Here is a 15,702-nt window from a genome sequence, read left to right on the forward strand (position 1 = left end):
GATATATACCTCTTCTCATTTAATCCCCTCTGTTTCTCTATTACAGTAAGTCCTGAATTCCAGATTTGATTTTGATGCCAAAATGCCAATAATTTGCCCCCATATGCAGTATGTTTAGAGAGGAAGCAAATAATCCAAAGCCTGTGTAATAGTAGTAATACTGTTATTTTTAAAACAGGCACTTATACATCTGGCAATGACAGCTCCAAACACTGTGGAAAAGAAAACCACAAAGGAAAGAAAAGAAATTTTCTGTACTAAGCATAAGGTTTTTCTGAACTATATAATAAAGACAACCTATTTTATTTCAGTTCAGTTCAGTTCAGTCACTCAGTCGTGTCCAGCTCTTTGCGATCCCATGAACCACAGCACGCCAGGCCTCCCTGTCCATCACCAATTCCCAGAGTCCACCCAAACCCATGGCCATCGAGTAGGTGATGCCATCCAACCATTTCATCTCTGTTGTCCCCTTCTCCTCCTGCCTTCAATCTTTCCCAGCATCAGGGTCTTTTCAAATGAGTCAGCTCTTCCCATCAGGTGGCCAAAGTATTGGAGTTTCAGCTTCAACATCAGTCCTTCCAATGAACACCCAGGACTGATCTCCTTTAGGATGGACTGGTTGGATCTCCTTGCATAAATATTAAAACTTTTAAATACATCATCCTTGCATGTATGCAAACTGAAAGAGTTAACAACTTACCTTCATTTTTCCACTGTATTTTGGGTCAGAAAGTGTTTCAAAGGCTGCATCTTTGCTTTTTTGCACAAAATCTGGGAATCTGGAAAATACCTGATCACATATCCTTTTGATAAGTGTTTCCTTAAGGGGAAAAGGAAAAAGAAAAAAAATCTCAGCACTTTTAATCCTGTATAATTTGAAAATATTTATAAAAAATATATTTAGAAGGAATGTATTAGGTTGAAAGTTTTACCTTCTTTAATTTAAAATACCTTAAAGTGATATGTTAAACATGTAAGGTTTTGATGAGTTCTCAGATAGTGATATGGTTACTAATTTTACTGTTACTTTTTTACGATTTTCAAAATAAGGAATTGGATACTTCTCAAAGAGTAGTCTTTTAAAATTACATTTTAACAGCCTCAAGCCTATCACACGAAAGCAAAATATGAAAACATTATACAGAAAGCTTTTAAAAAGATCTTTTTATTTACACTGTGCTTTAGACACAGCTGACATGACTAAAGTCAATGATTCCATGTGTGTCTAAATTTTTAAATTACTGATTTTTACTAAATATTTAATATACAGATTATTATAAAGCCTCATTTAATACAATAGATTAGATAAACATAATTAGATACATTATTAGTGGAATTAGGATGGACTCATCAAATATGTTTAGTTGGTAATATATCAAAAGTTATTAGGAAAATGAAAATAATATGAACGTATCAGAGGCATAAAAAAAGATTTAAGGTTAACTTTTCTCACTTTGATTAAAAATTTAAATACATAAACTTCTCTGACATCTAAATTAAAAAACAAGCAAGTCAGTTACCTCTTAAATTTCATACAAAGATAACTTAAGGATATTTGGCTAAGAAATTTTATACCAAATACACTAAATAGGATCACAAAGAAATTTAAAAAGCCAACCCAAACCTGTTGTTTAGAGGTGCTAGCAGTCTGCAGTAATGCCACATGGTTAGCTACCTTCTGAAGGACTGCAAGGTAACTGAAATACAAGGTTTTCACTGTTTCACCCTGTGAATTGGTCTGTAACCATAAAAGTACAGAAAATAAAAATAAGCAAGGGACTAACATGGTGATATAACTAACTACACCAAAAATATATCACTTACAGTAATATTTATTATCTGGTTACTATCAGCATAATACATTATGAGAAAATAATGGTCAAATGATACACAAAATATCCATGAATCACTAATATGGAATTGTACTTTTGGTAAACCATGACACAATGGTGTTTTTAATAAAAGAGCAGAGAAAGTCCTCATTCCAGGAAGTATACACGGTGACACAGCTTCTACAGATAAAAAACCATGAGGAAAAGTTATATTATGTGCTACTTATCTGATACTAGAACTGAGTACTGTGTAATCAAAAACAAGACAGTAAAGATATCATGTAATGTGCTTACTCACTCAGTTGTGTCGGACTCTGCAACCCCGTGGATTGTAGCCCATCAGGCTCCTCTGTCCATGGGGATTCTCCAGGCAAGAATACTAGAGGCATTGCCATGCCCTCCTCCAGGGGATCTTCCCAGCCCAGGGAGTGAACGGAGGTCTTCTGCATTGCAGGAGGATCCTTTATCATCTGAGCTACCAGGGAAACATACCATACTGAAATACTTACCTTATAACAACAATTTCTCCTTCTCTGGCCACTGCTGCAGGTACAGGGCTCAGAAGATTGAAGTATCAAAGACACATCTTCGGTTTCTAATACTGTTTGATAGACAGCTTTTTGAAAATCTGTCAGAGAACAATATACCATCTGTCAAGATAAAATAGAAGGTAGTTATTAGTATTTTTACATCAATGATAACTACAATGCACATCAGGTTTCACAGACTGTAAGAGTGAAAACTGCTCATAAACTGTAATTTTTCTTACATGACTAGCCCATGTAATCATTATATGGGCTTCCCAGGTGGCGCTAGTGGTGAAGAGCCTGCCTGCCAACGCAGGAGACGTGGATTCGCTCCCTGAGTCGGGAAGATCCCCTGAAGGGCATGGCAACCTACTCCAGTATTTTTGCCTGGTGGATCCCATAGACCGAGGAGCCTGGGGGGCTATGGTCCGTAGGTTCACAAAGAGTTAGACACTACTGAAGCAACTTAGCATATATGCACACACATCACTGTATAATAGAAAAATACAAGAAAATCTCTCCTAATTCTATGCTATCACCTTTCCTAAACTATACAAATTATACTTTCCAAATAAATCTCACAGTTTGTTCTTTAATTTTAAAAACTCAAAATGTGAAAAAGCCAAGCATGTGATTTCCTAATAAATTTCTCAACATATTATTGTGGGTCTTTTCAGCGTTCCACATTATTAGCTCATCATGCAAATAAGTGATTAAAGTTTAGGTCAAATAAAAAACTAGAAAAGGAAAGATTTTTAGAACAATGACACAGATAATACTTAGTGAATTACTTGAAAATTTGGAAAAAAAAATTTAAAACTCCCTATTACTGAAGATAGGATAAAGTATTTTTGCTATAAATTCCCAAAATTAGTAAATATAAGAATTAAACAAATACACATGAAGGCAAAACTTGTAAAATTGCCACCTTGTGCCCAAATTCAAGAAAAGAAGAAAACACAGAAAATAATGCCAGTAAGTAATCGGGGATACATTTTGCTTATATTTCTGGTAGTCTGGAAACTGGTAAAGTTCTTCGAGACACAGCTGTATGTAACCAGGGTCATAAAACTAAATATATACATAGTAGGACTTTGAGGAATGTGAATAAGAGGGAAAGCCATCTATTTAAAAATATTTATATGTGTGTATCATTACAACAGAACATTACTGCAAAAAGAAGACAAATTGCAGACATAAGAATAAAAAGAGAATATTGAAGATAGGGTCAATGATTAAGATACAGGGGGAAATTCTGAGTTATTATTTTACCCCAAGTTTATTAAGATATAATTAACATATAAGTTTACAGTGTACAACATTATGATTTGATATGTGATTTTATTGTAAAATTATAAACACAGTGATATGGCTAGTTAACACATTCATCATGTCACATAACTACTTTTTGCGTGTATGGTGAGAACATTTAACATTTATTCTCAGAGGCGGGGACTTTTAAGATGATGGAAGAATAAGACAGGGAGATTACCTTCCCCTCCACAAACAAATCAAAAATTCATCTGCGTGTGGAACAACTCCTACAGAATACATTCTGGATGCTGGCAGAAGACCCTGGGGATTTCCAAAAAGGCAAGTCAATCTCCACAGAATGAGACAGGGCAGAAGATAAGGATAAAAAAAGAGACAAAGGATTTCAGGATCAGGACCTGTGCCATAGGGGAGGGAGTTTGTGAAGGCGGAAATGTCTCCACACACTCAGAAACCTTCTCGCAGGCAGAGTCTGGGAGGAGCTTTGGAACCTCAGAGGAGAAGGAGCTGGCAAGGCAAAATGGAGAGAGTTCCCCACAGAGACTGTACCAGACAGCACTCCCCAGGCAAGAAGTGGCTTACATGCCCACAGCAGCGAGCGCAGGCTCAGCGCTCAGGCTTTGGGATGAGACCCCAGGGAAAGGACCGGCATTGGCTGTCGTGAAGATATTCTGAGGGAACTAGCAACACACAGCTGAGGGAGTACAGAGAGAAGCCTGGGCCCACCATAGAGGCAAGAGACTACTGCCACGGGAATGCTCTAACTCTGCACATGGAGAATGCAGGACTTCACCTTCACCAGTGCCGGAGGTGGGATAAGCCAGCTGCAGTCTGGGACCCCAGAAGAAGAAAAGCAGGTGTGAATGCCAAAGGCAGAAGACAGGAGGCCACTACAGTTTCAACTCCAGAGGTCACAGCTGCCACCATGCTGTGAGTGAGCACGGGTCATTGACCATACCTTCCTGGGAGCCTGAGCAGCTTGGCTCTACTGAGGGACCCAAAACCCAGGGCCAACCCCCCTGGGGAGCACACAATCCACCTCAGACTTAAGGGATTTCCTGCACGTCTCAGTCACAGCGGGCACTCTCCACACACCCCAACTGTGTCTGCCCTACCCCTCTCTCTCCCCAGCCCAACTGAGCAAGTGAGCCTCAATAAGCTGCTACTTTCGCCCCCTCCTGTCTGGGCAGGGAACAAACACCAGAGGGCAGCCTACAAGCAGAGACAGGGCCAGAACCAAAGTGGAACACCAGGAGCTCTGTGAGCAAAGGAGAAAAGGGGAAATCACTCCTGTAGCCGCAGATGCAATGGATTAAATCCCCACAATAAGCCTGAGACTGTGAACTCTAGGGGCAATTGTGGCTTTGGGGAGCAAGTATAAGCTGGAGTAAGGGAAGATCTGAATCTGAGCTAACCTCACACTGACAATAACAGATCCAGAGATTTTCCTAGAAATACTGGAGGACTTTCTGAGTAGGCAGATTGACTAGAGCACACTGTGTGGAGAAGTCAATGGAGAAATCATGAGGACATTCTTCTTAACATCATTCTATTTTTGTTTTATTTTCCATATTGTTCTAACGTTGTTTTTCTTCATTCAGTTCAGTTCAGTCGCTCAGCTGTGTCTCTTTGCAACACCATGGACTGCAGCACATCAGGCTTCCCTGTCCATCACCAACTCCCAGAGCTTGCTCAAACTCATGTCCATCCCGTTGGTGATGACACCCAACCATCTCATCCTCTGTCATCCCCTTCTCCTCCTGACTTCAGTCTTTCCCAGCATCAGGAGGATGCTTCCTCCTGACTTCCAAGCAGTCAGTTCTTCACATCAGGTGGCCAAAGTATTTTCTTCATTACTCTTTTTTCTTTTTTAAAATATACTTTTTCCTATTTTTGAAACATCTTATTTTTAAATAAAGTCATTTTATTTTCCTACTTTTACAGTACTCTTTAGTTATATTGTATTTTCCCATGTTTTTGATTTTGTGTTTTTGCTAGTTTTTCGTATTCATTTTCATTTATAAGTTTGCCTACTGGTTTGACTACTCTCTTCTTTTTTAACTCCTGATTTATCCTTTCTGGTTTTTTCTCTTCTCTTTTTTCTCTCTTCTTTCTCTTTTGTAAGTATGTGAGTTTCTTTGGGTGCTATGGCCTGTTGAGTGTTGTTTTCACCATTATTCTTGGGGTTTTGTTTTCTGTGCTGTGTAATCTGTGAAGTCCTGGTGCTACAGTAAGGAGCTGGACCTGAACTTCCTAGGTGGGAGACCTGAGTCCAGGACTCTGGATCACCAGAGAACTCCCAAACCCATGGAACATTAATCAACAAGAGCACTCCCAAAGGCCTCTATCTCAAAGCTAAGACCAAGCTTCCCACAAAGGCCAAGCAAGCTTTAGAGCTGCACATGTCAGGCCAAACTTCAGCGAAACAGGAACTCAATTCTGCCCACTAGCAGACACGCTGTCCAAAGCCATACCAAGCCAGTAGACACCCCAGCACACTACTGAATATGGCGCTGCCCTTCAGAGAAACAAGATGCAGCTCAATCAACCAGAACAGAGGCCCAAGTCCCCCAAACTAGGAAGCCTTCACAATCACTGGTCCAACCTCACCAATGGAGGCAGCCTCCACAATTATGAGAAACTATGACCTTCCAGTCTGCAGAAAGGAGACCCCAAACACAGTAAATTAAATGAAATGAAAAGACAGATAAACATGCAGCAGTTGAAGGAACATAGTAAAAACTCCCAAGACCAAACAAACAAGGAGGAAATATTCAGTCTACCTGAAAATGAATGCAGAATAATGCTTGTAATGATGACCCACATCTTGGAAATAAGATGGAGGCACCGATGAATATAATGGAGGGGGTGACTGAGAAGATGCAAGAAATGTTTAACAAGAACCTAGCAGGAATGAAGAACAGACAGTCAACAGTGAACAATAACTGATATTACAATTAGACTAGAGGGAACCAACAGCAGAATAACAGGCAGAAGAGTGTCTATGTGAGCTGACAGACAGAATGGCAGAAATAACTGAAGCAGAGCAGAATAAAGAAAAAAAGACTAAAAAGGAATGAGAAGAGCCTCAGAGACCTCTGGAACAACACTAAGTGCACCAACATCCAAATTATAGGGCTTCCAGAAGAAGAGAAAAAGTAAGGGTATGAGAAAATATTTGAGGAGCTTATAGTCAAAAATTTCCCAAACATGGAAAAGGAAATAGCCACCCAAGTCCAGGAAGCCTGGAGAGTCCCATATAGGATAAACCCAAGGAGAAAGATACCAAGACACATATTAATCAAACTAACAAAAATTAAACACAAAGAACAAATATTAAAAGCAGCAAAGGAAAACCAACAAATAACATACAAGGGGATCCTTATAAGGCTAACAGCTGATTTTTCAACAGAAACTGCAGGCTAGAAGGGAGTGGCAGAATACTTAAAGTGATGAAAAGAAAAAGGTACAACCAAGAGTACTCTACCCAGCAAGGATTTCATTCAGATTCAGAGGAGACATCACAAGCTTCACAGACAAGCAAAGTTAAGAGGATTCAGCAACACCAAACCAGCTTTATAACAAATACTAAAGGTACTTCTCTAGACAAGAAGCATAAGTGAAAGAAAAGGCCTACAAAAACAAACCCAAAACAATTAAGTAAATGGTAATAGGATCATACATATCAATAATTACCTTAAAAGTGTAAATGGATTAAATGCTCCAACCAAAGACACAGATTGGTTCAACAGATACATAGACAAGACCCCTATATATGCTGTCTAAAAGAGAACCACCTCAGATACGGACACATACAGAATGAAAGTGAGGGGCTGGAAAAAGATATCCCATGCAAATGGAAATGAAAAGAAAATGGGAGTACCAATACTTATATGAGACAAAACAGACGTTAAAGACCATTATCAGAGACAATGAAGGACACTATATAGTGACTGAGAAATCAACTGTAAGAAGATACAAGAATCATAAATATATACATACCCAGCACTGGAGCACCTCAATACATGAGGCAAATTCTAACAACTATTAAAGGGAAAATGGACAGAAACACAATAATAGTGGGGTACTTTAACACCCCATTGACACCAATGGACAGATCATCCAAACAAAAAATTAATAAGGAGAAACAAGCTTTAAGCGATACATTGAAACAGTTGGACCTAATAAATATGTACAGGGGATTTCATTTAAAAACAGTAGATTTCACTTATTTCTCAAATGCACATAGAACATTCTCCAGAATAAACCACATCTTATGTCATAAATCAAGCCTTGGTAAATTTAAAAAAACGGGAGGTCATTTCAAGCATCTTTTCTGACTACAACACTGTAAGATTAGGTAACAACTACAGGAAAAAGGCTATAAAATAAACTACAAACACATGGAGGATAAACAACATGCTTCTGAGTAACTAAGAGGTCACTGAAGAAATTAAAGAGGAAATCAAAAAATACCTAGAAGCAAACAACAATGAAAACAGGACAATTCAAAATCTATGGGATGTAGGAAAAGCAGGCCCGTAAGAGCCAAGTTTATAGCAATACAACCCTACTTCAAGAAACAGGAGAAACATCAAATAAACAACCTAACTCTACACCTAAAGCAACTAGAAAAAGACGAGTGGGGGGGGAAAAAAAAAGCCCCTGAAGTTAGTAGAAGGAAAGAAATCATAAAGACCGAAGTAGAAATAAATGAAATAGAAATGAAGGAGATAATATCAAAGATCAATAAAACTAAATGCTGGTTCTTTGAGAAAATATAATTGATAATTCATTAGCTAGACTCATCAAGGAAAAAAGTGAAGTGAAGTGAAATGTTAGTCGCTCAGTCATGTCTGACTCTTTGCGACCCCATGGACTGTAGCCCACCAGGCTTCTCTGGGATTCTCCAGGCAAGAATACTGGAGTGGATTGCCATTCCCTTCTCCAGAGGATCTTCCCGACTCAGGGATCAAACCTTGGTCTCCTGCATTGCAGGCAGATTCTTTACCGTTTGAGCTACAGGGAAGTCCTACCAAAAAAAAAAAAAAAAAAAAGGAGAAGAATCAAATCAAGAAAACTAGAAATGAAAAAGGAGGTTACAACAGACAATGCAGAAATGCAAAGGACAAAAATACTATCAAAACAAAAAATTTTCACAATGTGTATGGAAACACAAAAGACCTCGAACAGCCAAAGCTACCTTGAGAAAGAACAATGGAGCTGGAAGAATCAACCTTCCTGACTTGAGACTATACTATAAAGCTACAGTCACCAAGACAGTATGGTACTGGCATAAAAATAGAAATATAGACCAATGGAACAATATAGAAAGCCCAAAGTTAAAGCCACACGCCTATAGGTACCTTATCTTTGACAAAGGAGGTAAGAACATACAGTGGAGAAAAGACAGTCTCGTCAATGAGTGGTGCTGGGAAAACTGGACAGTTACATGAAAAAGAATGAAACTAGAACACCTCCTAAAAATATATACAAAAATAAACTCAAAATGGATTTAAGACTTAAATGTAAGGCCAGAAACTGTAAATCTCTTAGAGGAAAACACAAACACTACAGTCCTTGACATAAATCATAGTGAGACCCTCTGTGAACCACATCCTAGAGTAATGGAAATAAAAATAAACAAACGGGACCTAATTAAACTTAAAAGCTTTTGCACAGCAAAGGAAACTATAAGCAATGTGAAAAGACAACCCTAAAATGGGAGAAAATAATAGTAAATGAAAAACTGACAAAGAATTAATCTCCAAAATATCAATCAGTTCATGTAGCTCAATACCAGAAAAACAAACAATCCAATCAAAAACTGGGCACAAGACCTGAATAGATATTTCTCCAAAGCAGACATATACATGGCTACTAAACACATGAAAAGATGCTCAAATCAGCTATACGCCCATACAAAATAAAAGGTTTAACATTTGAAAAAAATAAAAAAGATCCCGTTAAGAGTCAAGTCTTCAAATTTTCTCACAATTAACAGAATTTAATTGTAATTTTCATGCAAACTCTTAAAATTAGTTGTGCAAATATACACTGCATTCTACAGGAAATGTACCTATTAAAAAGAAGCTTTTAACTACTTTGTTCTGTAGTGAGAATTAAAATACCAAAGAACATACTGGGTTATGGGCTTCCCTTGTGACTGAGCTGGTAAAGAACCCGCCTGCAATGCAGGAGACCTGGGTTCAATCCCTGGGTTGGGAAGATCACCTGGAGAAGGAAAGGTTACCCACTCCAGTTTTCTGGCCTGGAGAATTCCATGAACTGTATGGTCCATGGGGTCACAAAGAGTCGGACATGACTGAGCGACTTTCACCTTCACTTTTCATACTGGGCCTCCCAGGTAGCTTAGCTGGTAAAGAATCTGCCTACAGTGCAGGAGATTGCATTGACCTGGTTTGATTCCTGGGTCAGGAAGATTCCCTGGAGAAGGGATAAGCTACCCTCTCCAATATTCTTAGGCTTCCCTGGTGGCTCACTGTAAGAATCCTCTTACAATGCAGGAGACCTGGCTTTGATCCCTGGGTTGGGAAGATCCTCTGGAGGAAGGCATGGTAATGCACTCCAGTATTCTTGCCTGGAGAATCCCCATGGACAGAAGAGCCTGGCGGGCCACAGTCCGTGGGGGGACAAAGAGTCAGACACGACAGTGACTAAGCACAGCACACCACATACTGGGTTATAGACAGTACACAGTATAAGATGGGCAAAATATGAACAGAAAACACATTAGGGCAAGAAGTTCTTTCCTCTTTGAGGAAGAATTGTATCAAAAGCCTTCGTGTTCTAAAATAAGAGAAATGAGTTTAATGTATACTAATAATAGACCTGTTAGATAAAACGTTAGTAAAGTTAGTGAGGAAGATTTCTCAGGCTCGATTAATATTTTATGAAATTCTGCACATAACAATTTTTTTCACACTGAGTAAAATGCAGAAAACTGTATTCATAAAACACCACAGGAGACAGATTTCCTCTTCAAAAGAAGTATTTTCAGAATAAATAAAACATGACAAGGAATTCCTAATATACACAAAAGCGGTTCTCACCCGATCTTCCTTCTTAGGCAATTGATCCTTGATTAGAGTCTTGGTTCGTCTGAGAAACCACCCAGACATCTTCCTTGCAAGCCTTTGCATGGCCTTTCGGCCAGTAGCTAGTTCCCTTTTCGTTGCTGTGTGTCTCTGACCATGTTCTACTGGGTCAGAAAACTGCTTCTTGAAGTGGATCCTGCTACCTAGTAGTCCTGGCACAGCCCTTTATAGAAGCAATAAGAAAAATGTTAAGGCTTTATTAAACTAATAAGAAACAGACTTCTTTTTGCTCTCAAGAGATACGCTAAGTCACGTGTTTATTAAGGATAACAGTAACAAAAGGCAAGAAAGCAGAATGTTCTTTATGACAATTTCAGTGAATAACTATAAGATGATGGGACTGGTAAATAACTTCAGATATTTAATTCAGGGACCAAGAGTAATATATAAAGCTGGGTTTTCATGGGACTCTTTACTGTGCATACTATGTTAGGGATAAAACACCTCTGTAAACAGACAACTAATTTTTTTCAGAAGCACATAATTAGGAAAAAAGGTTAAGAAAGGAGAAAATAATTTTCTAAACTCACCAGTCCATAACACACCACAATTCTTTCATGTTGTTCTGAAGAATGGTTCCAGTGAGGCCAATTCGGACATTACATTTTAAAGCTTTCATAATTTCTGTTACTCTAGCCTTTGGATTCTTGATTCTATGAGCTTCATCTACAATGATAGCTGACCATTCCAAACTACAAAGTGAGACAAAAAGGAAAAAAGGTTGAAAAAATGTCCCTTTCTTAGTCTATATAATTTTAGCCAGTTTTCTCTACCAAAGTTTTGGAGTTTTTCTTCTTTACTCTCTGATGATTCCACAGAATTTTCACTTAGTTGTTTAAATGATCACAAGTTTGGACAACCCATGAAAATAAAAGGTATAGGGAGATAGAAGGGTAGAGATTCTGTTTAGGGACAATGAAAAGAAATAACTCATTTAAACATGACTAAAAGCACAAAAGGAATCTTTTAAAAGTAATAAAAAAGAAAAATAAATATAAAATAAGCAAAACTTATAATGCTAATTATGAATAAAAAATATCAATATAAACTCATGATTTCTACAAAGTTGCACTACATAGCTCTGCCTGCTAAAAAGGTTTAGGATTGATTATTACCCCAAAAGCAATGAACAACCACAGTCGTCAATCCACTAAAAGGGAGCAGGATCCCACGAAGAAATAGTTGGTTTCAGGTATGCAGCAAGGGAAATACTGGAGACTGAGAAAGCACAGATGCTTTCAAAGACAAATGGGGGCATGTCCAAAGAACACAGGAGGAAAACTAATTTAAAAATTAAAGCATCATTAATAATGACTATAGGGTAGTGTAAAACACTGACTATATAAAATCCAAGGGCTGTATGAAAAAATTCACTTTAGATTCTTATCTCATGCCATATACAAAAATTAACTCAAAATAGGTTGTAGACCTAAAAAAAGAGCTAAATTATAAAAGTTATAAAATGCAGGAAGAATTCTTATGATTTGGGGTTAGAGAAAAATTTCTTAGATCTATGACACCAAAAGCACGGTCAATAAAAAAAATCTGGTAAGTAGAACTTCATCAAAGTTAAAAAAAACTTTTGCTCTTCCAGACATCATTAAGAAAATGAAAAGACATAATATAGCCATGCTACAGAGAAAATATTTGCAAATCATAATCTGATAAAAGAATTTGCATACAGAATTATATAAAGAGCTATTATAACTCAACAGAAGTTAAAACAATCCAATTAAAAGATGCTAAAATATTTTAACAGACACTTCACCAAAGTGATATATAAAGGCCAATAAGCACATAAAAAGTTCATAATTAGAAAAAAAAAAAAAAAGAGAGAGATACCACCACACACCTATTTGACTGGCAATCAGGAAAGACTGACAAAATTAAGTATTTTCAAGGAAAACTAGACACACTGCTTTTGGCAAAGTATAGACATTTTTAAAAAACACTTTGGCTGTTTCTGAAAATGTTAAAACTCCTTACACCACTCAGCAATTTCATTCCTAGATATCTTCCCCAGAGAAATAAAAAATTTACATTTACTCAAAGATTTGTACATGAATGTTCACAGCAGCATTATTCATAATAGCCTCAAACTGGAAACAATCTAAATATCACCCATTAGATAAACAAAATGAGGTATATACAATAGTACTGTTCAACAATAAAAAGGAATAAACTACTGAAACGTGTTATAGGAGGAACCTCAAAAATGCTAAGTGAAAGAAGCCTGATACAAAAGACTACATGTTATATGAAATTTACATGAAATCTCCAGAAAAGGCAATTCTATAGAGACAGAAAGCAGATTAGTGGGGTCGCGAAGAGTCAGATATGACTGAGCGACTTCACTTTCACTTTTCACTTTCATGCTTTGGAGAAGGAAATAGCAACCCACTGCAGTGTTCTTGCTTGGAGAATCCCAGGGATGGGGGAGCCTGGTGGGCTGCCATCTACGGGGTCGCACAGAGTCAGACACGACTGAAGCGACTTAGCAGCAGCAGCAGCAGAACTGGAGATGGGATCAAAGACTGACTGAAAACAAAAAGCTGTTTGAGGTGATGAAAATGTTCTTCAACTGTGTTGTGGTGATAACTGCACAGCTTTATAAATTTACTAAAAACCATTCTATGCTTAAAATGGGTACATTCTATGGCATATAAATTGCACCTCAATAATCTATGAGTCCACACTGATAATCAAAAAAAGTGGGTTGGGGAATGGGAGAGAAACTTTGTGGATGACCACCGTATCAATGCGCCAGTCTGAAAATTGGAAATGGCAGCAAAAGAATCAAGCATTCACCTTGCTATGTCAGTTGAAACTGCAGATAATTTCTAAATGTAGGAGAATGCTGTTAATAAGTGTAAAAGAAATGATAAATTTAGGAAAATATTATTTTGAAAACCCAGTAAAATAACTGATTCAGACAACAATAATTTCTGAATGTTAATATCACTAAGCAAAAGGACTGAAGGACCAGAATATTTAACTAGTAGAAAACGATAACCCCACAATTTACTTCTAACTGTAAAAGGAGAAACATATCTTTAAAATGAAGAGATCTGATGATCATCTCCTTAGCCTATAGGACAAACTTTGCAACCTTAATACTAAAACATGACATTAACATTTTCTGATGTAACATAATATGAAGTCCATAGTATCATTTATGAAGTATTCTAGTCAAAAATGTCTGATCTGAATCTAATTAAGCCTTTAGATCAAAATCAGCTTACCAAAATACATATGGTAGAGGAATACATAACTCTTTGAAAAAGCCATCAGACAAATCTGTGAGACACCCTAAGAGACAACTGGCCTGGTCTCCTCAAAATGTCTTATATTAGAAAATTAAAGTCAAGGGAATGCTCTACATTAGAAGAGACTAAATGGATTTAATAGTCAACATACATGTAAACTTATATCTCCCCCCCCCCCAAAAAAAGCACACATACAACCAGTGAATATAGGGATTGAGTATATAGATATTCATGTACTATCACTTCAATTTTTCTATAGGTTTGATCATTTTCTTAATATAAAGCTGAATAAAGGACAAGAGATTAAGAACGAAGGAAAAGAGGAAAAAACAATCACAAGATTTTAAAAGCAGGGAAGAAGATGAACAAAACAACTTATGAAACAGAGGAAGGAGTATCCCATGCCAGTAGCAGAGAAAGCCAAGAAACAATCTGATTAATGTTATTGAGTTCTTAAATGGTACGACCAGATGCCAATGGAAACTGGATTAGGTGAGTGTTCAACACTGACAAAATGTGGTTCACTGGAGGAGGGAATGTCTGACCCCTCCAGTATTGTGAGAAACCCATGAACAGTATGAAAGGCAAAAAGATATGATGCTGGAAGATGAGCCCCCCAGGTCAGGTGTCCAATATGCTACTAGGGAAGAAGGCAATTACTAACAGCTCCAGAGAATGAAGAGGCTGGGCCAAAGTAGAAATGATGCTCAGCAGCAGTTGTGTCTGGTGCTGAAAGTAAAGTCAGATGTTGTAAAGAACGATATTGCATAGGAACCTGGAATGTTAGGTCCATGAATCAGGTAAATTGGATGTGCTCAAGCAGGAGATGGCAAAAATGAACATCGACATCTTGGGAATCAGTGAACTAAAATGGACAGGAATGGGCAAATTTAATTCAGTTCAGTTCAGTCGCTCAGTCGCGTCTGACTCTTTGCAACCCCATGAACCGCAGCATGCCAGGCCTCCCTGTCTATTACCAACTCCCAGAGTCCACCCAAACCCATGTCCATTGAGTCGGTGATGCCATCCAACCATCTCATCCTGTGTCGTCCCCTTCTCCTACCTTCAATCTTTCCCAACATCAGGGTCTTTTCAAATGAGTCAGCTCTTCGCATCAGGTGGCCAAAGTATTGGAGTTTCAGCTCCAACATCAGTCCTTCCAATGAACACCCGGGACTGATCTCCTTTAGGATGGACTGGTTTGATCTCCTTGCAGTCCAAGGAACTCTAAAGAGTCTTCTCCAACACCACAGTTCAAAAGCATCAATTCTTCGGCGCTCAGCTTTCTTTATAGTCCAACTCTCACATCCATACATGACCACTGGAAAAACCATAGCCTTGACTAGACAGACCTTTGTTGACAAAGTAATGTCTCTGCTTTTTAATATCCTATCTATGTTGGTCATAACCTTCCTTCCAAGGAGTAAGCGTCTTTAATTTCATGGCTGCAATCACCATCTGCAGTGATTCTGGAGCCCAGAAAAATAAAGTCAGCCACCATTTCCACATCTATTTGCCATGAAATGATGGAACCGGATGCCATGATCTTAGTTTTCTGAATGTTGAATTTTAAGCCAAACTTTTCACTCTCCTCTTTCACTTTCACCAAGAGGCTCTTTAGTTCTTCTTCACTTTCTGCCATAGGGTAGTGTCATCTGCATATCTGAGGTTATTGATATTTCTCCCG

General features: G+C 38.0%; 1 protein-coding gene across 10 annotated transcripts in view; it reads right to left on the reverse strand.

Moving 5' to 3' along the window:
- ERCC6L2 (ERCC excision repair 6 like 2) overlaps nucleotides 1-15,702 on the reverse strand; it is a 155,259-nt gene that overhangs the window by 102,301 nt on the left and 37,256 nt on the right. For 7 of the 10 annotated variants that reach the window (XM_060409071.1, XM_027964231.2, XM_042243047.1 and 4 more), the window contains 5 exons: nucleotides 11,280-11,441; nucleotides 10,705-10,912; nucleotides 2,342-2,482; nucleotides 1,625-1,738; nucleotides 701-820 (listed from right to left, as the gene is read on the reverse strand). In XM_060409071.1, coding sequence (XP_060265054.1) covers nucleotides 701-820; nucleotides 1,625-1,738; nucleotides 2,342-2,482; nucleotides 10,705-10,912; nucleotides 11,280-11,441 — 745 coding nt within the window. The remainder of the gene's footprint in view (nucleotides 1-700; nucleotides 821-1,624; nucleotides 1,739-2,341; nucleotides 2,483-10,704; nucleotides 10,913-11,279; nucleotides 11,442-15,702) is intronic. The other 3 variants (XM_060409070.1, XM_060409069.1, XM_042243046.1) reach the window with 1 other exon arrangement.

Source organism: Ovis aries, chromosome 2 (assembly GCF_016772045.2).
Source record: "Ovis aries strain OAR_USU_Benz2616 breed Rambouillet chromosome 2, ARS-UI_Ramb_v3.0, whole genome shotgun sequence".
NCBI classification, from domain to species: domain Eukaryota; kingdom Metazoa; phylum Chordata; class Mammalia; order Artiodactyla; family Bovidae; genus Ovis; species Ovis aries.